We start from the raw sequence: 24,094 nt of genomic DNA, 5'->3' as shown, positions 1-24,094 counted from the left end.
GTAAGCAGAGAAGACCAAGTTGCAACCTTGCAAAACCATTCCAGAGAAGCTTCATTTTTGAAAACCCAAGAAAAAGAGACAGCCCTAGTGGAATGAGCTGTAATTCTCTCAGGAGACTGCTGCCCAGCAGCCTCATAAGCAAAACCAATTATACTTCTCAACCAGAGAGAAAGAGAAGTAGCAGAAGCTTTCTGACATTTACGTTTCCCAGAGAAACAAACAGGGAAGAAGACTGGTGAAAAATCCTTAGTCGCCTGAAAATAAAATTTTAAAGCACGCACAACCTCTAAGTTGTGCAACAAACATTCTTCAGAAAAGGAGAACTATGACAAAGAGAAGGAACAACAATTTCCTGATTACATTTTTTTGTCCGAAACCACTTTAGGAAGGAACCTAACTAAGTACGAAGAACCGCCTCATCTGCATGAAAGATGAGATAAGGAAAATCACACAGCAAAGCTGAGAGTTCCGACACTCTCCAAACAGAAGAGATAGCAATAAGAAACAAAACCTTCCAAGATAACAACTTAATATCTATAGAATGCAATGGCTCAAACGGAGCTTGTTGCAAAACTTTAAGAACAAAGTTAAGGCTCCCAGGAAGAGCAACAGATTTAAACACAGGCCTAATACTGACCAAGGCCTGACAAAAATAATGCATATCTGGCACGTCCACCAGATGCTTATGCAGCAAAAAAGATAATGCAGAAATCTGACCCATCAGAGAACTGACTGACAAAACCTTTTTCCAGACCTTCCTGTAGAAAGGACACAATTCTAAAAAGTAGCCCTTGTATTCACACCAATCAAGATATTTACGCCATATCTTATGGAAAATCTTTCTCGTAACAGGCTTGCAAGCCCGACTCAGAAAAACCACACATAGACAGAACTAAGCGTTCAATCTCCAAGCAGTCAGCTTCAGAGAAACTAAATTTGGATGAAAGAAGGGACCCTGAATCAGAAGGTCCTTCTTCAGACGAAGTCTTCAAGGTAGAAAAGATGACATCTCCACTAGGTCTGCATACCAGATCCTGCGAAGCCACGCAGGGACTATTAGAATTGCTGACGCTCTTCTGTTTGACACAGAAACTTGAGAAGATCCCAAATCAAGGGAACAATAAAACCTTCAGGTCTATGTTCGATATGAACAGGCCCTCTTAAAACAAAGGAGAAAGGATACTACTTTAAAGGTAAGAGTCTGAGTAACTTGAGGTAATTACCTAGATCCCGTTCCCAAACTGGGACTGAACTATCATTACCAGAGAGGAAGATCCTGAACTCTGTTCAAGGAATGCCTCTCATCATATCTGGATTGCAGATACTCTAAAAGGCATGAGTGACCCAGCAGAAAGAGGAACAAGAAACTTTCCTTTAGTCTTACTCTCTTGACGTGAGGTAGGAAAACCCTTTTTGTACCCTTAAAGTCAGGAGGATAATTCTGCTAGACCAAGTCCAAACAAGGTCTCATCCTTAAAAGGAGACGCCCTAAGCGTGGATTTGGAGGAAACAAAGTATTGAACCTGCAACTGCAGAACTATAAAGCCTAGGTTGTACCACTAAACCACAGGTAGGCTTCTCAGCTGACCAAGAATTCAGCCACAATGCCCGGCAGCTAGTGCAGCAAGTCCAATAAGATAAGACAATGCTCTAAATGAACAATCAAACCTCCAGCTTCTTATCCATGGATCGGTAAAGGTTCAGCTACCCTCCATAGTGATAAAAAATTATCTGAGCCATAGTAGAAAAGTTCCCTTCTACTTAGGGCATTGTGCATTTTAATGGGGTCAACAACAGGAAAATCCAATAAAGGACGGGAGACAGGGAGAAAGGTATCCCTTCTTCTCCTACACCTGTGAAAATTTCCATAGCACATCTCGAAACATTTCCACAAAGGAAGGAACATCATATAAATGATCAAGTTTACAAAACTTCCAAGGGTTGACAACGACAGGGATATTGATGTCGTCCAAATAGCTAAAACCTTCTTTTAATAGTATATGAGGTGTGCAAGCATACATCTAAAGGAGATGACTTCAGCATCAGATGAAGGAATTATACTGTCCAAATCTGAGATTTCACACCCAGAAACTACCTGCGAATCTTCCTCACCAGACTTTGTAGAGAGAAACACCTGCGTAGCAGAAAGTGGAGTAGAAACCATACTATATGAACTTTAAATGTCCTCTTACATTTTCCTGTAGTAAAGTAAAGACAGACAAAGCAGATATCGCAGAGGATACCTGAGCTGCAAAAGCTGTAAGCAAATACACTCCTCCAGGAGATTGAGAGGAACTGCAGGGCACTGCATGTGACGCCATAGAGGCTTTGGACATGTAAGGAGAAAGCTGTGGCATTGCCTGAACAGCATCATCCTGGGAGACATAAGGCTCAGGATGATCTGTACAAGTTGCTAAAAAAACGGCCCAGGAAAACATAGACATTTGTAAACTGTCTAAACTTATCCTTATTGGTGAAAAGCTCCAACAAGAAAATCTTAATTTAAAAGAGATATTCTAAACATGAGAGAGACAGAAGAGATTATTAAAAATAATTTGTTCATCAAGCCATAAACAATTGTTCCTAGGAGCAGACCACTGTTCCAACCCAGAACATTAACCCCTAATTCAAGAAAATATGTAATAAAATAAACCTTTAGACTTAAAGATTTAATGGAACATAAATATAAAATGAACGTTTTGTGCTAAAAACGTTACTAACATTCACCTGCAAATAAGTATACTGAAACAGTGCATATAGGGCAAAGAAGAAGAATTCTCATATTGCAAACAGAGAATAACTTGTAATGGGACATAAAGACACTAAAATCTATTTCCCATTAAACATCCGCCTGCAGGTGATTTATTTAAGTGGACGGAACAGCTTTCAAATGGGACATAATGATACAGCATCTATTTCCCAATAACATCCGTCTTGCAGCAACAACTCTGCATCCAGACCCAGCAACTAAAAATGGCGCCGCTCCGACTCGAGAAGAAGGAGGCGTGGCCAACAATCGTCACGGAATGAAATGTTTCACTCCGCCGACTAAGTCACATTCGCTGAAAAAGCAAGACCCAGCTCTCCTCTAATACATGAGGAGTTCCTGTAGACAAGAGAGGAAAGCGCGCTCCTAAAAGTCCACGCAAAGTACACTATAAAAACAAAATGGGACCTAGAGGGGCTGCAGATTCAAAGACAAACTCTAAAATTCTAGATGACTAGAACCTTGCCAAGAGAATATTTAGTAAAAATTAGATCATAGCCCCCAAAGGAATTGCAGTGAAAGTGGTTAACCCCTAAGTCTCCCTAATTACATGCAATAAAAGTGCCTGCACACTGCCTTAACATCCTTCATAAAGGAACTTGTCCCACATAAAAAGCAGAGGGTTCTTAACCCCTTCAGTGCCAGACCCCTAGCCCCAGAAGACAAAAAGGCACTTACCTGCATTCTAGCCATCCGGCAGGAGGACGACTTACATGACGTGAGAGGACGCCACTCCTCACAGAGGCCTGTAAACAGAGAAAGAAAAGAGTAAACCTACTCAGGCTTTCTATACTCTGGGCAGCAAATATGTTAGGAAAACGCAGCAAGGCCCACCTTACAAGTTCCTAACTGCTTTAAAGCCACCACTGCCCTACTGAAGAGACTAACGTGGAGTACAGCTAGACCCAATCTTGAAGGACAGATCAGAGTAAACCTACTCTCTAAAAATAATAAAATTTTGCTTAAAGTAAAAGTAAATCCAATTTTCTTCAGACACCAAAACTTTACTTTCTCCATGCACCAACCAAGGCAAATAGAATGACTGGGGATTGTGGGAAGGAAAGTGATGTTTGGCAGCTTTGCTGTGGTGCTCTTTGCTTCCTCCTGCTGGCCATGAGTGATATTCCCAACAGTAATTGATGATTGCGTGAACTCACTGTATCTTAAAAAATAAATAATGGGTGGCTGTTTAAATGCTGCTGGCTAAACCACCACCCACATTGAGTGATTTGAGCAGATGGCAGAAACAACCAATCAAGTACTGTTCAGCTGGCATATAGATACTAACTAGAGCACTTCTGGTTAGAACATCCAAAAACAATGATAATGAGAGATAGATATAGGAGGTTATAGGACAGTGTGTGCTTTACCTTGAGCGTTCTGAGATTCTGCTCCCGGTCGTACACATACACACACCCGTCATTAGCTCTAGAAAGAAAAAGGGCAGCTCATAAGCTTGTATGCAAGAACCATTAAAAGGACACAAATTGTAAGTTGCTTTATAATGTTCCATCGTATGTGTGAAAAATGCAGCAACAAATAACGTAGCATTATTTTGCCAAATAACCAGATTGTTTTATATTTTTTCTTTCACATAATTCTCTATCTCCTAGAACAAAAGGACCCTTACTAATCAGTCACAAACTAATATACATGTAATGGATTTTACCATGAATTGTTGTTTTCACATGCACAGTTAAAAAAATAATAATAATAGATAAGGGCAGCCCTGCTATCTTCCCTTAGGGTGGTTTAGCCCTAATGTACTTAATTAATAATAATAATAATAATAAGGATAATGTATTAAGGGCCAGATTACAAGTGGAGCAATATTTAACGCTCCTGCTCGCGCTTACGCCGCTAGAAGTAAGCTTTTTGCATGTGTTGGGTAGCGCTCGTATTACAAGTTGAAAGTAAACAGTAACCTGATGTGCGCAAAAACTTCAAATATTGTGTGAGCCTTCACATATTCCCCCATAGAAATCAATGGAGCAAAATAAAGTGGAAAAAAAAACCTAACACCCTACTCGTACGTAAACCCGATCACATATTCTTAAGTGAGCTAACCCGACATGAAAATATGAATATTTCACATTGTTCTTCACATAGCAGGATATGTTCTATTCATTCATAAATACATACATACATATACGTTACAGGTAAAGTCATCTATCCTAGGATTACCCAAACGCTTCTGGATAAAGCTAATTGCTTGCTTAAAGTTAATCACTGCGCTCAGCTGATCACAGCACTTTTAACAGCTACAGAACCTAATCTGTAAGCACACATATACAGTATACGGTGCACTTTAATTCCCCCATTTTCACTGCTTTCTTTTTTTTTGTCTCTGTCTGGGGGGGGTGTACAAGGTAGAGAAACCCTGCCGATCCTCTGGCATCCACCCCAAGTGAACCCCCCAGACGGAGGCAAAAAAAAAAGATAGTGAAGATGGGGGAATTACAGTGCAAGCATTAGCTTTATCCAGAAGCGTTTGGGTAATCCTAAAATTACCCGGGTAAAGCCTGATGTATGATCAGCTTTACCTGTGTAATCATAGGATTACCCGATATCTGACTTTACCTGTAACACACACACACACATACAGTATATATATATATATATATATATATATATATATATATATATATATATATATATATATATATATATTGGAATGTGACATTTACAGTAAATACATAGTTTAACACTATTAAATATGACTATTGTATAAATATGCTTTCCATCTTAATGGGAAGAGAATCCACTGCTTCATTCATTACTTGTGGTAATTAAGAACCTGCCACCAGGAGGAGGCAAAGACACCCCAGCCAAAGGCTTAAATACCTCCCCCACTTCCCTCATCCCCCAGTCATTCTTTGCCTTTCGTCACAGGAGGTTGGTAGAGAAGTGTCGGAAGATTCTGAGTAGTCTCTTATGGAGGGTAGTACTCTTCACTATGGGACTGGAGTTTTAAGTAGTCCTGCACAGCCTCTCAGTGAGAGCATGGGTGAAAGATAGAGTCCGGAGATGCAGGGAGAGTCTTTCTGCAAAACCATCCCGACTCAGATTAACAGCTCCATAAGCAATCAGCGCTGACGAGTTGCCTGCTTTCAAGTCCATGTCAGGAGCGATGCTACTAATCTGTCACACTTGAAAGGCCGTGTTCCCGTTCCACGGCATAGATTCTGGTAAGATCGTTTCATTTTTTTATACATGTATGATAACGCTAGAAGACAGGGTTCACAGTGAGACTCCTTTTATCTGTATAGAATCAAAGGTTAATTTCTCCTGAGGGGGATTTCTGAACAGGGGGAATAATCTTATATTTTTATTTGATTTTATGCTGCTTTTATGTGTGAGATGTTATGGGCTCATAGGCTGTTTTGGAATATACAGGTTTCACTTTCACTTTGAGAGCAATGCAGCTTACAAGCTTGGCGCGCTTTTTCTCATAGCAGGGACAGTCCTGCATTGTGCACCATGTGATTCTTTCCCTCTTTCCTGACCGGGTATCTATCAGAGAGGAGTCCTAACTCTCTGTACTGTCTGGGTCATGGGAAGTGGTGAGTGCCCCCAGCCATTGGGATATAAAGGTGCAATTTTTTTGAATAAAATAATGTTTTATTTCTATAGTTCTCCGGTTATTGCACTAGTGATGGAGGATTCCTAATGAGTAATTCCTGTTTAAATTGTGAGGAGGCCTTAGTACTGCCCCCTCAATTATGTTCCATATGCCTTGATAATGTGATAATATCAAACATGTTTGATACCACTGAGCCGTCCACCTCTGAGGAGTTGTCGTCCAGGGAGGTGCGTACCCTACATGCTCATCTCTCTACACATGCAGTTTCCCATAGCATTGCTGATCCTTCATCTGGAGGGGGCCATTTTTTCACCAGACGTTACTGCACAGCTCAGACGGCGGTGTCTGTGGTCTTTAATGCTTTACCTCGCCCTGCTAACCGCAAGCAAAAGGTTACATATTGCACTCCTTCCCAGAGTACATCAGATAATTTATTGGGTTTAACTGATAGGTTTATCAAAGGATGAAGCTCTTTCTGAGACTTCAGAGTATGAAAATTCTGGGTCGGAATCTGCTGCCTCGAAACCTCCGGCTGCAGAGGAACCAGACTTAAGTTTTAGGAATTTGCGATTTCTTCTAAAGGAAGTTTTTTGTCGAATTCAGTGGTTCCAGAGGCCAAATTGCCAGAGGAACCTTTGATTCCTAAATTGGATAGAGTTTGAGCACAGGGTGGTACCTTATCCTTCCTTGCTCCTGTTAGATGGTGAACATATTAAGAATGAATGGGACTGGATTGTTCCTCTCTTCTCCCTTTAACAAATCGTTCCCGGTCCTGGAATCTCAATGGAGTTGTGAGGTTCCGTCCCAAAAAGGGATGGCGCTATCTTCCCCCTTGCTAAACGTATTACTATTCCGTTTGAGGATAGCTCTTTGTTTTAAGAGCCCATGGATAAAGGATGGAAACTCTGTTAAGAAAGTTGTTTCAACATACGGGATATTGGTTTCATCCGGAGGCGGCTGTTGCCGCGGTTGCTGGAGAAACTACCTTCTGGTGTGACTCCTTATAGGATTGATCGGGGTGGAGAGGTTCCCTCGACATTACTCAGGAAAGATTTACTGCCTTGAGGGTTACTAATTATTTTATCTGTGATGCTATTAGGCAGATTATTTGCCTAAATGCTAAGACTTCAGCTTTTTCTGTTAAGGCCCGTCGGGCTCTGGCTGAAGTCATGGAATGCGGATATGACTTCTAAGTCTAGACTTCTTTCCCTTCCCTTTAAGGGAATGATTTTGTTTGGTCCAGGCCTGGACTCAACTATCTCCACGGTCACAGGGGGCAAGGCTGCCCTTCAAACGCAAGAGAATATGAATGAGTAAGGGACAATTTTCGTTCTTTTCATTTTGATAAAACCCATGTCAGCAGTCCTCCGCTAAGCCTGAGCAAACCAAGAGCTCTTGGAACCCGGCTCAGTCCTGGAATAAATCCAAGCAGAGCAAGAAGCCCGCCGAGTCTAAGTCGGCATGAATGGGTGGTCCCCGGTCCTCTTTTGGATCATGTAGGGGGCAGACTGTCGTTCTTTTCAGTCGCCATGGGTCCTGGAGGACATAGCTCAGGGTTACAAGATAGGTTTCAAGTCTCAGCCACCCAAGGGCAGTTCCTCCTCTCTCTCTCCTGTCTTCCTGATCAGAAAGGAGGGAAGCCTTTCTGGGGTGCGTACGAGATCTGTCCTCTTAGGAGTTATTGTCCTGGTGCCTATCGCAGTGAGAGTTTTGATATACTATTCAAACCTTTTCGTGGTTCCAAAGAAGGAGGGCACTTTCCTTCCGATTTGGACCTGTAGTGCTTAAACAAGTTTTTAAATGTCCCCTCGTTTAAAAGGGAGACAATAGGTCCATTCTTCCCCTCGTTTGAGAAGGGCAGTTCATGTACCAATCCTCAAAGACCACTTCCAGTTCCTAAGGTTTGCGATCCTGGACCAGCACTTCCAGTGTATTGATCTTCTGTTTGGTCTAGCTGGTATAGTGGTGAGCATAGCTGCATTCTAAGAATTTGACCCAGGTTTGATTCCCGGCCAACGCAGCATTCTCCAAGAAGTTTTTCGGAGAGTGGACCATTCGGAATCTAGTACCAGGGTAGAATTCTCGGGTACTATAATAGTCTACATAGATATGAGAATATTTCTAACAGACCAGAGATGTTGCAGGCTAGCTTCGACATGTCTTGCCCTCCAGACCTCCTTAAGTCCATCTGTGGCTCGGGGTATGGAGTTGATTGGTCTCATGGTGTCCAGCATGGACATGTTTGTCAGGTTTCACCTCAGATTGTTGCAACTGCGCATGCTGAAGCAGTGGAACGGCGATCATTCGGATCTGTCTCAACAGATTTCTCTGGACAACCAATAGAATCGCTCTCTTGGTGTTTTTGTCCGGATCACTTGTCCCAAGGAATGTCCGTCTCAAGACCATCCTGGGTGATTGTGACTACGGTTGCGAGTCTGTCAGGATGGGGAGCTGTTTGGGGTGCCAGGAATGCACAGGGCCTATGGACTCCTTCCCGATCGTGTTTTGGATCTTCGGGCAATATACAATGCTCTGAAGGCTTGGCCTCTGCTGGGTTTGTCCCAGTTTATCAGATTCCAATCAGACAATATATCCTCAGTGGCTTACATCACCCATCGGTGGGGGGGGGGGAACGAGTAGCTCCCTAGCTATGAGTGAAGCATCTCGGATTCTGGAGTGGGCAAAGACCCACATTTGATCGCTGTCAGCGATCCACATTCCAGGTGTGGACAACTGGGAAGCGGATTTCCTCAGCAGACAATACTTTAATCTGGGCGATTGGTCTCTCCATCCTGAGTGTTTGCGGAAATTTGAAAGAGGAAGATCTTATGACGTCTCATTACCAAGTTACCCAGATATGGGTCAAGGTACAGGGATCCTTAGGCGGAGCCAACAGATACATTAGCGGGGCCTTGGAGGTTCAATCTAATTTATCTTTTACAGCCATTACCACTACTTCCTAGTGTAGTGGCTCGAATCAAGCAGGCATCAGTGATACTGATTGCTCCGTCTTGGCCGCAAAGAATATGGTTCGGACTAGTGGGGATGTCGTTATCCCCTCCGTGGAAGTTACCTTGTCGCAGGGATCTGCTGACAAAGGTCTCTTTGTTCATCTATGTCTAGATATCTGAGGCTGACTAAGTGGAGATTGAACGTTTAGTCCTAGCCAAGAGAAGGTTTTATGAGAGTGTTATTTTTACTCTCATTCAAGCTTGTAGCTGTTTGCTCGTCGCATCTATCACAAGGTGTGGAGGACCTACTTATTCTGTTATCCAGGATGAACTGGAGAAGGGCTTTTCTGCAAGTGCCCTTAGGGGACAGATTTTGGCCATGTCTGTGTTACTGCACAAGAGGTTCATTGAGCTTCCTGATGTGCAGTCACTTGTTAAGGCTCTGCTAGGATCAGACCTGTGTTTAGATCTATTGCTCCTCCTTGGAGTTTAAATCTTGTTCTTTAGGTTTTGCACGGGCTCCGCTGGAGCCTATGCATGAAGTAGACATTAAATTATTGTCTTGGAAGTTTCCTTTTCTACAGGCTATTGCTTCTGTGCACAGAGTATCTGCGATTACTGCCTTGCAATGTGTCCCTCCTTATCTGGCTTTCCATGCTGATAAGGCTGTTCTACGAACCAAGTTAGGTTTTCTTCCTAAGGTTGTGTCAATTAGCAACATCAATCAAGAGACTGTGGTTCCTTTCAATGTAATTCTGGATGTGATTTGTGCCTTGAAGTCCTATTTTCAGGCCACATAGGAATTTAAACAAACTTCTTTCTCTGTTCGTTCTCTTTCCGGGAAGCGTGGGGGTCAGAGGGCCTCTTCGATTTCCTTATCTTTTTGGCTGAGGAGTGTCCTCCGTTTCGCATTGAGACAGTGGAACATAAGCCTCCTCTGAGGATTACGGCTCATTTAACTAGAGCTGTGGCCTCTTCTTGGGCCTTTAAGAACGCGGCTTCTATGGAGCAGATTTGTAAGGCGGCTACTTGGTCCTCTTTACATACTTTTGCAACATTTTACAAATTTGATGTTTTTGCTACGGCGGAAGCAGTTTTTGTGAGAAAGGTTCTGCAGGCTGTGGTGCCCTCAGTATAGGGTCTGCCTCCTTTTACCCTCCCGTTTTTTTCATTCAGTGTCCTCTGGAGCTGAAGCAGTGGACTCTCCTCCCATTAAGATGGAAAACATAAATAATGCTTACCTGATAATTTCATTTCCATCTGTGGGAGGAGAGTCCACTGCTCCCGTCCGTTTCTCCGAGGGCCGGACCTAAATTTAATATTATTCTGGCACCATTTATACCCTGATATTCTCCTACTGTTCCCTTGGCAGAATGACTGGGGGATGAGGGTAGTGGGGAAAATATTTAAGCCTTTGGCTGGGGTGCCTTTGCCTCCTCCTGGTGGCCAGGTTCTTAATTCCCACAAGTAATGAATGAAGCAGTGGACTCTCCTCCCACAGATAGAAATTAAATTATCAGGTAAGCATAATTAAAATTTTTACATGTTTTCATCTACTTAACTGCAAAGGGCTCCAATGCACGCGCACGCACACACACACACACACATATATATATATATCAAGGACGTGCAGTCATAGGAGGCAGGGGAGGCCCCATATGGGGCCAAAGTGTAATTAAATTAATTTGAATGTAAAAAAAATTGTAATAAAAAAAAAAAATCACCATTTTTTTTTCCACCCATGTAACGCTATGGAGAGGCATCATACAGGACTGCATCTCTCCATAGTGAAACATGGATAAATTTCTACTATAGCAGCAGTGCCACCCACTGTTTGTAAACAAAATTAAAACTAACCAAAGCAAAAATATTAGCCAATAGGAGGCATTCCTCATGATGCCTCTTTGCCAGGGAGCCAATCAGAGACGGTCATGTTCTCCTGGTGATTGACAGCACCAGGAGAACTGACTGGCGCTGATTGGCTCCCTGAGGAGGGGAGGGAGAGACTGTTTCTGTGGTGTCTCCAGACTGTCATCTTGTTAAGAGCCCTGCCCGGTCCAAGGAGAGAGATTGTTTCAAAGAGTTACGGTAAGTGAATTAAATTCACTAGTGTCAGCTCTAAAACCTACTCATCTGCTTCCTCTAATTCAAATTCCAAAATACTTTATGCGCAATATATGTCAGTTATATCAGTGGGAATTTGAATAGAGGAGCAGATGAGTAGGTTTTCTGTGTGTTCCACGACTACGGCTTCTGCTTCCCCCCACCCCTGGCACTGCAGCAGATAAAAAAAAAAAGACATCTTGAAGACGTTATTTGACTATTTTATTTCAAGTGTAAACTTGGTTTAAAAAAGCATGGGCTGCAAAGTCGACTTCACTGTGTGTGGGGGGCTTCAGAAACTATAGAGCAGAGGGGTTGGTGTAACAGCTGCAGGTACTGTCTTCCGTAGTGTGGGGGGCTTCAGAAACTTTAGAGCAGAGGGTTTGGTGTAACAGCTGCAGGTACTGTCTTCCGTAGTGTGGGGGGCTTCAGAAACTTTAGAGCAGAGGGTTTGGTGTAACAGCTGCAGGTACTGTCTTCCATAGCTGCATTGGTAAGGAACTCCCACATCTGTCCCTCCCCCGTGTCTTTCCAGCAGTCAGTGAGAGGCTGAGAGCAGGCACTGCTACTAGGAATAGGAAAGGGAGTGTGGGGACTCAGGGCTGCAGCTTTTAATGTGAGGGTGTCTTGTAGCACTAGCAGGTGACTTACTCTTCATCTTATCTGCACTTATGCACTAATAATAAGGCTGTTGTATGTTTTTAGAATTATTTGTCACGTATTGTATTTGTTTTCTTTCATAAAAAATATTTTTTTTGTCTCTGAGGACCTCTAGTGGTCATTTGTAGTATTGCAGCTGTAACAGCAAATCTAATTACATTTGTCATGGTTAGTGATACTGACTACTCTCAACATTTAAAAAAAAAAAAAATTAACATAAATTGTAACCTATCTATTTTGTTTTTATATCAACCTGGTGTCAATTTCAAAACATATTGGAGAAGAAGAGAGGGGAAAAAAGTTAAAAAAAAAAAGACTGGCCATATTGTTAATGCTGCTTATTAACTAGTGTCACTGTTAAAAAAATATATCTAACTGCACCATCTGCCCCATTATACCTCTTCTGTCAATATTTTATCTTAAAATTCTACACTTGTTTAAAATGTTTTTATTATTATTATTTATGCAAATGATCATTTGCATATAATTTTGTACAAATCTATACTGCTTCTTAGATAGCTTGCTGTCAGCTGGGAAACAGTACAGATTTGTACAATATAATATGCAAGTTATCGTTTGCATAAATAATAATAAAAAAAAATCAAACAAGTGTAGAATTTTTAGATAAAATCTTGACTGAAGAGGTGATCTTATGCAATCTAAGTGCTGCAGATGTGACAGTATGTATTTCTCATAATTTCAATTCAAACTTATCTCAAGTTAATAGGATAACCACCCTTTTATTATCCAAAATAATATATTGTATTCCTATGTAATTGCAATGTCGGAATTTAACTGAGCGTTTGTCTCATGTAGTGTGTGTGTGCTTTATTCTCCAGGTAATCAACACAATACAGACGTGCTGGTGTATACGTGCATTGTTTCTCAACCGCATTCCTCAAGTACCCCCAACATGCAAGGTTTTCATTATATCTGAACCAGTGCACAGGTGAAATAATCAGCTGATCATTAACACCATGGTTACTAACTTGCTCTCACCCATCAGCTGATTATTTTACCTGTGCACTGGTTCAGCTATAATGAAAACCTGCCCTGTTGGGGGTACTTGAGACCAGCGGTTGAGAAACAATGCTTAAGTTTAATTTAAGCTACTTGTTTTGGGCTCATATATGTGTTTCTCCGGTGTATCATTGTCAGCGCCTCACTTGCCTCTGACCTCACTGCACGGCACTGATATATATATATATATATATATATCTATCTATATATTTGTGTTTATATGTGTATATATGTCTGTAAATACACACTCACACATCTATATCTTTAGACATGTGTGTGTATGTATCTCTATGTTAAAGCCCTTTGGCTGCCTTTTTTCTAACACCTGAGACCTCATATCTTTGAGCCCTTATAATAACACTCTTTCAAAATTATATAAAAAGAATTTGCACAAAAAAGTTATGAGTGTAACTGTACTTTTCAATGTATTTTTTGATGTGTTTTGTGACACTTTTTAATTTTGCAAAATAGTTAACCAGAGCTCTGAGGACGCAGTAATCATTCTAGCGTAAATTGCGATTGTGCTCACGCGATCGTATTTACTTTTAACTTGTAATAAACCCAAAACCCCCACGATAAACCCCTTTTCATTCGTGTGTAAGTAACTGTTAGCACTCCCCTTGTAATTTGGCCCTAAATAGGCATTTAAACAGACATATATTACTTTATAATCTCCATCTAATAGAAAATATATATTTATATTGACACAATAATATTCACACTTAAAACTACCTAGTATGCATACTGCTATTGCAAAAAAAATGCTTTTCCTATAATGATTGTTGATGCAAAACTGATAATTTAGGACAGTACAGGGACAGTATACAGTGATTTTTTGTCTCCCCTTTGATATATTCCCAGTGATACATATTACCTGCTGGAGTTTATTACATTGTTTACTATTTACCTTTATTTTGCCATTTGAAATAGCTGCTTTTGCCAATACTGACTATTTGAATATGCAAGTACTGATGATAGAAAAGCTATGTAAATGAGAATGTTAAAAAAAAAATTTTAAAAAATTACACGACCCAGTAGGGACAAAGAAATAAAACAATGTTCATTTTCCATTATTCTCTCCTAATCATCTAAACATCTCCGATCAGACGAGATTATACAAAATTATCCTCGAGCACTGCGAGATCCCTAGTGAGATTCTAAAAAGGCAGATTTTGCTTATTAAAGGGGCATTCAAAGATGTGAAGGAGAGAAAAAAGTTCTACAGCATTTACACATTGTGCTTTGCATTTTTTATCACTTTACACTTCAGATTTTGTCCTTTAAGTTTAATTACATTTATACTTTGCATTTTCCATTTTGTATTATAATGCATATACTGTATATTCTGTATACACCAGTGCTTTTAGGATTGTGATTTTACAAATTCTAATTATGCTTTGAAACTTTCTTTGTAACTTTAACAAATTAGGGTCATACTTTGTTTATGTGTGTCTTTTTACAAATTACATTTCACTTTGTATTTCCACTATTAAAATTAAACAGACAGCTGGCCACCTGAGAAGTATCAGCGTTCCAACAGGAGCATGGAGCAGAAGTATACATATCCTAGAAATACAACAAGGGGAAAAAAGCCCACAACAGCATAATAGCAACGCAGCTACAAAACAGGAGCCGTATAACCACTTATGCCCTGATGTCTACAAAGACGGTAGCATCAAAATCATATTTGTCCCGCAGTGGTTCCTTTATAGTTGGACTAGGACTTTTCTGTTTTCATTATCCGGACTTGCTCAGCTGCAGGTGACTATTATAATCTTAATAGTTAATATCTGTATGATTTGCAGTTCTTCTTCTAAAGTTACACAGGAGCCCTGCATATACATCTCTCAGATGTTACTTTTCACAGTTCAGCATTTTTGGCTTTCACCTTAGAGTTAAACACTTTGTTTTTACCATGTTTAGATATGTTCCTTCAATTGGTATTACATCACTATTAAGTTGATTAATTTATAAACATGTATTTTTATGTTAAATCTATTTGATGAGGTCATATATTCCCCTGACACTGGAAATGTCAATATACCTATTCAACTGCATGTTGACCATACATTGCACAATCTTTTAAATATTAGAAAGCTCAATGTAGTTTGCTCCAGCACAAGGCGATGATGCTAAAGACTCTTATTCCTTCCAACCTAAGGCCGAACTGTAGGCTACATCTTTTAACTAGGAGCCCATAGTACACTATCTCCAAAAACATGACCAAATACACGTTGCTCTTTTTGGATAAACCTGAGAACAGATATATGAGCTATTGATATACTTCTAGTACTCCATTGCAATTTATAGAACATCTACACTTACATACTGTAAGCCTGCTGTATTGTACATAACATGCCTTATCTATAAGTGATAATGTATATAACAATGCTCCTCTCCAAGTTGCCAGTATAAAGCCCTATCCTCAAACTGAATTTTCAATTTTATAATTTTCCACTATGACATGCGTATTTTTTATATACATATGTCTAGCAGTTACCAGTGAATGTTGTCAGTGTTCATATGTTTATCTAGTTCCATGGAATTGTGGTCTTATGTTTCTAGTTGACGTTACTTTGTTTTACAGTCATATCTTACATGTCACTCCGAATGTTATACAGATCCTCCTCCTACTTTATCGAATCATAAGTCCAATATATGGAGTTACATTTCCAGATAAGTACGCGTACCCTTATGATTATATGTCTAGCTCATTTTCCTTACCATAACTCAAGCGGTGTTTACCCGCTGTAAAAAAAAAATCTAAGTGCCATTAGTCCTATTTGGGTCTCTAATATGACTAACATGCCCCAACAGTCTTACCTAAATCAAAGGGCCCATAAGTGGCCAATTATCTAGTCATTCATAAAAGCTTTTAAAATTGTAAAATGGAGGTTTCTGACGACTATAATGTTTCATTCTTATTGTCTCTCACCTGTATCATTGCATTTTGCCCTGAGAAAATTCTGTCATTTATGTAGTAAGACAGTTAATCTATGTTTATTTTTTAGCAAAATCTCAATAAAAGATTATTTTAAAAAAATATATAGAAAATTAAACAGACAATTTCAGATGCCCAGCGAGCTTAATTATTTTCTATGGGCACAACGATAAAATATTCTTAAAATTCGGAAACAAATTATAATGTAGAATTCAGAGGCTGAACTCAAGAAACTCTGTAAAAATAAGAATGGAACCTGGAAGTTCCAGAGAGATGCCTTCCATAGAAAGTAATGAGGCTCTTTGAATCACAGTGTGAAGTTAATAGAAGAGCATCTGGGATTGATATAAAGGGGCATATGTATCAAGCTCCGTATGGAGCTTGATGCCCCGTGTTTCTGGTGAGCCTGCAGGCTCGCCAGAAACAGCAGTTATGAAGCAGCGGTCACAAAGACCGCTGCTCCATAACCTGTCCGCCTGCTCTGAGCAGGCGGACAGACATCGCCGGAAATCAACCCGATCGAGTACAATCGGGTTGAATGACATCCCCCTGCTGGCGGCCCATTGGCGGGCGGTAAGCGTATTGCTCGCCGTATTCAGCGAAGTCTGGCGGACCTGATCCGCACTGTCGGATCAGGTCCGCCAGACTTTGATAACTTGGGGCCAAAGTCTCAGTTTGTCGCGAACACAAATTAAACTGAAGTGTTTTTACTATAATTTAACTTGGTTTAGCCTATAGTTTAGTATACATCACATTTCTGTCAGTTAAATCAGTGTACAGATGGCCCTCGGTTTACACCGGTTTAATTTGCGCCGTTTCAGAATAACAACCTTTTTTTTTTCCAGTCATGTGACTGCTATTGAAAAGCTTTGGCAATCAAAGTGCACTAATTAAAATAGCCAGTAGGTGGAGCTGTCCGCTTGTTTTGCAGCAAAGTTATGCAACTTAAGTCTGAAATTGATCTGTGTACACAGAGCAGACATTAGCTATCGAGCAACACGTTTTAGCAGCCACTTCCCTTTTATCTTCCTGTCCAGCTGCTTGAGGTGAGGGTGCCTAACTGCTTAATCACTGCAGATTGAAATGCATAGAATAGGTGCAGACCCAATATTATCTAACATGCTAAAAATGCACAGAACTAATTGCAGAAAAATGCAAGTAAAAAAACGTTTTTGTTCATTAAACTTAGTTTGATGATGATGCAGTCTGTTGTGTGATTATTTAATTATGTGCTGTTAGCAAATGTTTTTGTTCATTAATCTTAGTTTGATGATGATACAATCTATATTATTAGGTTTATAATGCTGTTTAGCATTTAAAGTCTTCATTTCAAAGCTTTAAAAATAATGTATTAGGTGTTACTTATGATAATTTTGAGAGGGGCCTGGAACCTAAAACCCTCACTTCCCATTGGCTTACATTATAAACTGGGTTTCAATATACAACGGTTTCGATTTACAACCATTCCTCCTGGAACCTAATCCCGGCGTAAACTGAGGGCTACCTGTATTGTGAATTTTGGGCAAACTTCCCTTTCATACAGCTGGAGAGATCATTCCTTGAGCCCAGGTTGTGTAAAATACTTTCATTTAATTTGTGAGAGAGCTTCAGATATACCCTGGGAACTCCCCTGTCCTTCCCACTTTCTGATCCTAATTTGTTAAAGTAACACAAACTTTCAAAGCATAATTAGAATTTGTGAAATCACTGCTATATACAGCATCAAAATGCATTAAAATACAATATAGAAAGTGCAACAGCTTAAATGTGATAAAAATGAAAAAGGACCCAATCTGAAGTGTAAAGTAATATAAAAATACAAAAGCACAAAGTGTAAGTGTAACAAAACTCTTATGTCATGCAGTGCTATACAGAAATACAGAGAACATCCCTGAGAGAATTATAGTAAAATGTGCCTGGCTAGAAACTTGTTAGATTTTGCAGTGCTGGAGGATCATTTTAGATCATCATCTCATCTGAGTGGAGTTCAGCCCTGTGAAATCTGTACTATAATTTCTCTCCAAGCAGGAAACTATTTTAACATAAGGCCCTAAGTACTGGTCTAACTGCATATACAGATTGATATATTTGGTTAAATATAGAGATATAAGCTAATGAGGTCTGTGCTGCGTGAAAGCTCAACCCATTTGATAAGGTTGTGATTTTATTTAGCAGAGATAGCTATTTCATATACAAAAAATTACCTAAAGGAGCAATTGCCCATATATTTTAAAACTCTACAGCTGGTATAACAAGGCCTGTAAGCACAATTTTACACTGTCCCTTAAGTGTGCAATTGACTAGAGAAATCACGTGAAAGGTAACAGATAACCATATTAATCCAGGTCTCACTGAGAGAAAAAGTGGAACAAGCACCATTTTAAATGATATTTTACAGCAAACAGAAGCAAATTAAATAATGAATATATACTGCAATAATAATCTGCTTTCAATAATAAAGCATGTGTTTTAATTTTTAAGCTTAAAGGAATATGAAACCCATTTTTTTCCTTTCATGATTCAGATATTGTATGTGGTTTTAAGCAACTTTCAATTGACTTCTATTGTGTAATTTGCTTTGTCCTCTTGATATCATTTGTTGAATAAGATACCTAAGTAGGTTCAGGAACTGCAGATTGGTGGCTTCACATGTATACCTCATCTTATTGGCTCACCCAATTAACTAGCTCCCAGTAATGCATTGCTGCTTCTTCAACAAAGGATATCAAGAGAATATAGAAAACTAAATAATAGAATTAAACTGGAAAGTTGTTTAAAAATGTATTCTCTATCTGAATCATGAAGAAACATTTTAGGTTTCATGTCCCTTTACCATAACTATCTAGGTATATTTCACATCTATAACAAAAGTAAGTTTACACAGCACACATTTATGTCTTTGATATCAATGGTTTGCAGCATTGCCACTTCCTGTTGGGGGAGAATATGTCTTTCAGTGATGGGTGTAAAACAGGAATGATTTCTTACATTAAAGAGACATGAAACCCAAAAATTGTAGAGAATACAATTTTAAACAACTTTCCAATTAACTTCTATTATTTCATTTGCTTCCTTCTCTTGTTATCCTTTGCTGAAGAGTTTATCTAGATAAGCTCAGGAGCAGCAAAGAACCTAGCTTCTCGCTGCTGATTGGTGGCTGCATACATATACTGATTGTCATTGGCTCACCCATGTGTTCAGTCAGCAACCAGTAGTGCATTGATGCTCATTCAACAAAATGATACCAAGAGAATGAAACAAATTGTTTAATAGAAGTTAGAAAGTTGTTTAAAATTGTATTCTCAGAATTATGAAAGAAAAGTTTTGGGTTTCATGTCCCTTTAATAAGTGAGTTTATTATTCTGGATGATTTTATTATAATGCTGATCTGGTTATGGTGAGTGGTCTGTAGCCAAGGTTTGTATGCAGATCTAGACGCTATTACTGCACACAGACACATTAACACCGGCCCTTTAAGCACTTCAAATGCTTTTTATACAATCTGTCAAGTATATCACTAATGCAGAGAAACAGGTGTACCCAGCTGATGCCGGTGTACAGCCATGGTGGTCTTTTAGATTAAGTAAGGGAATTTAAGCTAAATTTGCTGGTTCCTGAAGACGTGCTCTAACTTTGGAAGGTGGAAGATTTAGCAGTAATGTAAGGAAATACAGCCAGAAATATATATACTAATTATAGATAACCCCACAGATAATGTTCCAGGTTTTTTTAAAGTGTCAACACCACCTAAGTGTGTGCTGCAAATTCACACATACTAGTGATACCATTTTACCAGGGGAAAACAAAAACAACAGTTTCCTGTACTGTAATTTCAAACACAAGAGTGATCCAATAGCTTTCAGATGACAGTAGCAGTTTTTGTATCTATGGATATCTGTGTGTTTAGGCAGAGTGTGAGATATAATAAACGGCAATAGCACTTACTACTCTAAATACACTGTTTTACCACATCACTCATTTTTTCTATTGTGTATATGAAAGAGTAAACAGTTTAAACATATTAAAATATTTATTGCTTGAAAAGGGACATGAAACCCAAAATACAATTTTAAACAATTTTCCAATTTACTTCTATTATCTAATTTACTTTGTTCTCTTTTTTTATCCTTTGTTGAAAAGAATACCTAGGTAGGCTCAGGAGCTAGCTGCTGATTGGTGCCTACACATCTATTATGCCTCTTGTCATTGGCTTATAGATGTGTTCAACTAGCTTCCAGTAGTGCATGATACCAAAAGAATGAAACAAAATTGATACAAAAAAGGTAAATTGGAAAGTTGTGTAAAACTGCATGCTCTGTCTGAACTATGAAAGAAAAAACATTTGGGTTCATGTCTCTTTAAGTAAAAGCTGTTTACATTTAAGAAAAAAAAAAATAATAACAGGAAGTACATGATTATGTACAACAGAGTCCTGGGACTCTACTGCTCACTGGCTGACAGGGATAACTCCCACAGGAAAACAAAAAACTTTTTTCAACAAAGGCTGTGTAATACATTATGAAACATTTTCTTTTAGGGCCCGATGATCTAAAGCTCTCCACTCAGGTAACATGTTCTAAAATGATCCTCCAGCACTGCAAGATTCCTAGTGAAATTCTTAAATGGCAGATTTTGATTTACTTCTCCAAGGCGCGTTCCCGGCATTTCTGTATGTGAAGGAGAGACAACCCCAGTGCAATATAGCACACTGCATGACATGACAGTTCTGATGCATTTACAATTTGTGCTTTGTATTATATATTATTTTACACTTCAGATACTTGTTCCATTTAAAACTTTGCACTTTCTATTTTGTATTTTATTTTGTATACAGCTGTATATGGAGGATTATGATTTAACAAATTCTTATTATGCGTTCACAGTTTCTGTGTAACTTTAAAGAAATTAGGATCATACTTTATATATTTATTTGTATCTTTTACGAATTATATTTCACCTTGTATTTCTTCTATTTAAAATAAAAATCCAAAACTGTCAGCTTCAGTTTCCCAGGGAGCTTCATTGCTTTCTATGGGCCAGATAAGCAAAAATTCTTTAGTTTAGAGAAATGATTCCAAATGACTGAAATCAGTGAATTCTATAAAAAAAAAAAGACAGAACCTGAAAGTCCCAGAGAGATGCCTTTTGTAGAAAGTAATGAAGCTTTCTGGGATACATAATTTAACAGGGGGAGAGAAAATGTAACTGAAGAACACCTGGAGCAGATATAAAAGCTTGGTTAGCATCAATTACAAATTAAACTGATATTTTTCACTACAACTTAAACTTGATTTTGCTTATAGTTGAGTATATATTACTTTTCCGTCAGTTAAATAAGTGTATTGCAAGCAAACTTTACCTGCATAGAGCTGGCAAGAAAAATCAATGAGACCAGCTTGTTTAAAATGCAGTTCACAAGACTTGTGAGAGAGCTTTAGGCATACCCTGTGAACTCCCCTGTTCAGACCACTTTCTGAAGCTGTGTTTTATTTTATAATACAGCAAAAACAAAGTGCAATGTAAGTTGTAAAAGATACAAATAAATATACAAAGTATGATCTTAAATTGTGAAAGTAACAGAAACTTTCAAAACATAATCAGAATTTTTAAAATCACTGATGGATCTAAATCTAAAAAAGTATAAAAATATTACATTTCGACTTTGCACTTTCTATTTTATAATACTGAAAGGACACAATCTGAAGTGTAAAGTAATATAAAATACAATGCACAAAGTGTAACACAACTCATGCAAAGCTATATTGTACTGGTCTTGTCTTTGCTTCAGACACACAAATGAGATCTCACAGTGCTGTAGGGTTCTGTCCTTTTTCTTTGATCATTCAGTGAGTGCAGCCCCTGTGAAGTCAACACTACAAGTTCTCTCGAAGCAAAATAACCTTTTACCATCAGGCCCTAAGACAGAACCAAAATCAAAACACACAAAAAAAACCTTAAAAATTGTGTCCCTTTAATTCAATGATTTTATTAGTAATGTCATAAAAAGTTTAATAATAAATATTTAGATGGGCTTTCCAATCACTGGATAAAATGCAACTAAAACTATTATGTTTCAAACACCACAAATGTAAGACTATATAAATGTCAACAGTCTTAACTATATCATCCCTGTTATTGTTTTTATGATCGGTGCCTCATATTACCAATAAGCCTTGGCATAAGCATGTGTGTACTTGATCTCTTCTGCCTTATATACACTGAATTATAGATGTCCCTGTGTATTAAAAAGGTACCACTTGCATCAGCTTTGAGATGATTTTGTATGTAAAAATGGAAAGGTATTGTTTGTGACATAGCTAACATTGTCAATGCATCCAGTAGGAAAAATGTGTGACTATTCCACTATTAGGATAGGTGCTGACAGAAAGCAATTAATATTTATGAAATTTATTTTAAAAAAGTTGTGCTTCTAACAGTAATTTGACATTTTTATGCAGAAATTCAACTCAAAATGTAATCTTTTCATAAAAATGTTTTGTATAGTAAATAAGACTTCAGAGTTTTTCTACTATCTAAAAAGACAGTGGAGTGGATCCTTCAGGATTCAGAACTCACAGAATTTTACACAATAATTGCTTGATCAGTAAAGGATCGAAATTTAAATTTGAAAGCATTTACCTTTCTGTATCTTTGGTCAAAGGGTGTGTCCCAGTTTGCAAAACTATGAAACTTTGGCTAAAGAAAACAAAAAATACGCTTACCTGATAATTTCATTTCTATCTGTGGGAGGAGAGTCCACTGATTCATTCATTACTTGTGGGAATTAAGAATCTGGCCACCAGGAGGAGGCAAAGACACCGTAGCCAAAGGCTTAAATACCTCCCCCACTCCCTTCATCCCCCAGTCATTCTGCCAGGGGAACAAGGAACAGTAGGATAAATATCAGGGTATAAATGGTGCCAGAAGAATAAAAACATAATTTATGTAAGAATGTACAAGTTAAATTAATTTCTTTCATATTGGCAAGAGTCCATGAGCTAGTGACGTATGGGATATACAATCCTACCAGGAGGGGCAAAGTTTCCCAAACCTCAAAATGCCTATAAATACACCCCTCACCACACCCACAATTCAGTTTAACGAATAGCCAAGTAGTGGGGTGATAAAGAAAGGAGTAAAAAGCATCAACAAAGGAATTTGGAAATAATTGTGCTTTTTACAAAAAAAATCATAACCACCATAAAAAGGGTGGGCCTCATAGACTCTTGCCAACATGAAAGAAATGAATTTATCTTGTAAATTCTTACATAAATTATGTTTTTTTCATGTAATTGACAAGAGTCCATGAGCTAGTGACATATGGGATATCAATACCCAAGATGTGGAACTCCACGCAAGAGTCACTAGAGAGGGAGAGATAAAAATAAACAGCCATTTCCCGCTGAAAAAATAATCCACAACCCAAAATATAAGTTTATTCTTCAAATGACAAGAAAAACTTAAAACATCAGCAGAAGAATCAAACTGAAACAGCTCCCTGAAGAACTTTTCTACCAAAAACTGCTTCTGAAGAAGCAAATACAACAAAACGGTAGAATTTAGTAAATGAATGTAAAGAAGACCAAGTTGCTGCTTGCAAATTTGATCAACTGAAGCTTCATTCTTAAAAGCCCATGAAGTGGAGACTGATCTAGTAGAATGAGCTGTAATTCTCTGAGGCGGGACCTGACCCGACTCCAATAAGTCTTCTGACCTTTCCTAGGACCAGAAAATATAACAAATAGACTAGAAGTCTTCCTGAAATCTTTAGTAGCTTCAAAAGAATATTTCAAAGCTCTCACCACATCCAAAGAATGTAAGGATCTTTCCAAAGAATTCTTAGGATTAGGACAAAAGAAAGGGACAACAATTTCTCTACTAAATGTTGTTAGAATTCACAACTTCAGGAAAAAATGTAAATGAAGTCCGAAAAACCACCTTATCCTGATGAAAAATCAGAAAAGGAGACTCACAAGAAAGAGCAGATAGCTCAGAAACTCTTCTAGCAGAAGAGATGGCCAAAAGGAACAACACTTTCCAAGAAAGTAGTTAAATGTCCAAAGAATGCA

At 38.7% G+C, this 24,094-nt stretch overlaps 1 protein-coding gene across 6 annotated transcripts in view; it reads right to left on the bottom strand.

The window, feature by feature from the left end:
* DCAF11 (DDB1 and CUL4 associated factor 11) overlaps positions 1–24,094 on the bottom strand; it is a 148,948-nt gene that overhangs the window by 18,617 nt on the left and 106,237 nt on the right. For all 6 annotated transcript variants that reach the window (XM_053702346.1, XM_053702348.1, XM_053702347.1 and 3 more), the window contains exon 10: positions 4,138–4,195. In XM_053702346.1, the coding sequence (XP_053558321.1) occupies positions 4,138–4,195 (58 nt within the window). The remainder of the gene's footprint in view (positions 1–4,137; positions 4,196–24,094) is intronic.

This window comes from Bombina bombina, chromosome 2 (assembly GCF_027579735.1).
Source record: "Bombina bombina isolate aBomBom1 chromosome 2, aBomBom1.pri, whole genome shotgun sequence".
Taxonomy (NCBI): domain Eukaryota; kingdom Metazoa; phylum Chordata; class Amphibia; order Anura; family Bombinatoridae; genus Bombina; species Bombina bombina.
The sequence above is the reverse complement of the archived record's forward strand: the minus strand, read 5'-3'. Positions and strand labels throughout refer to the sequence as shown.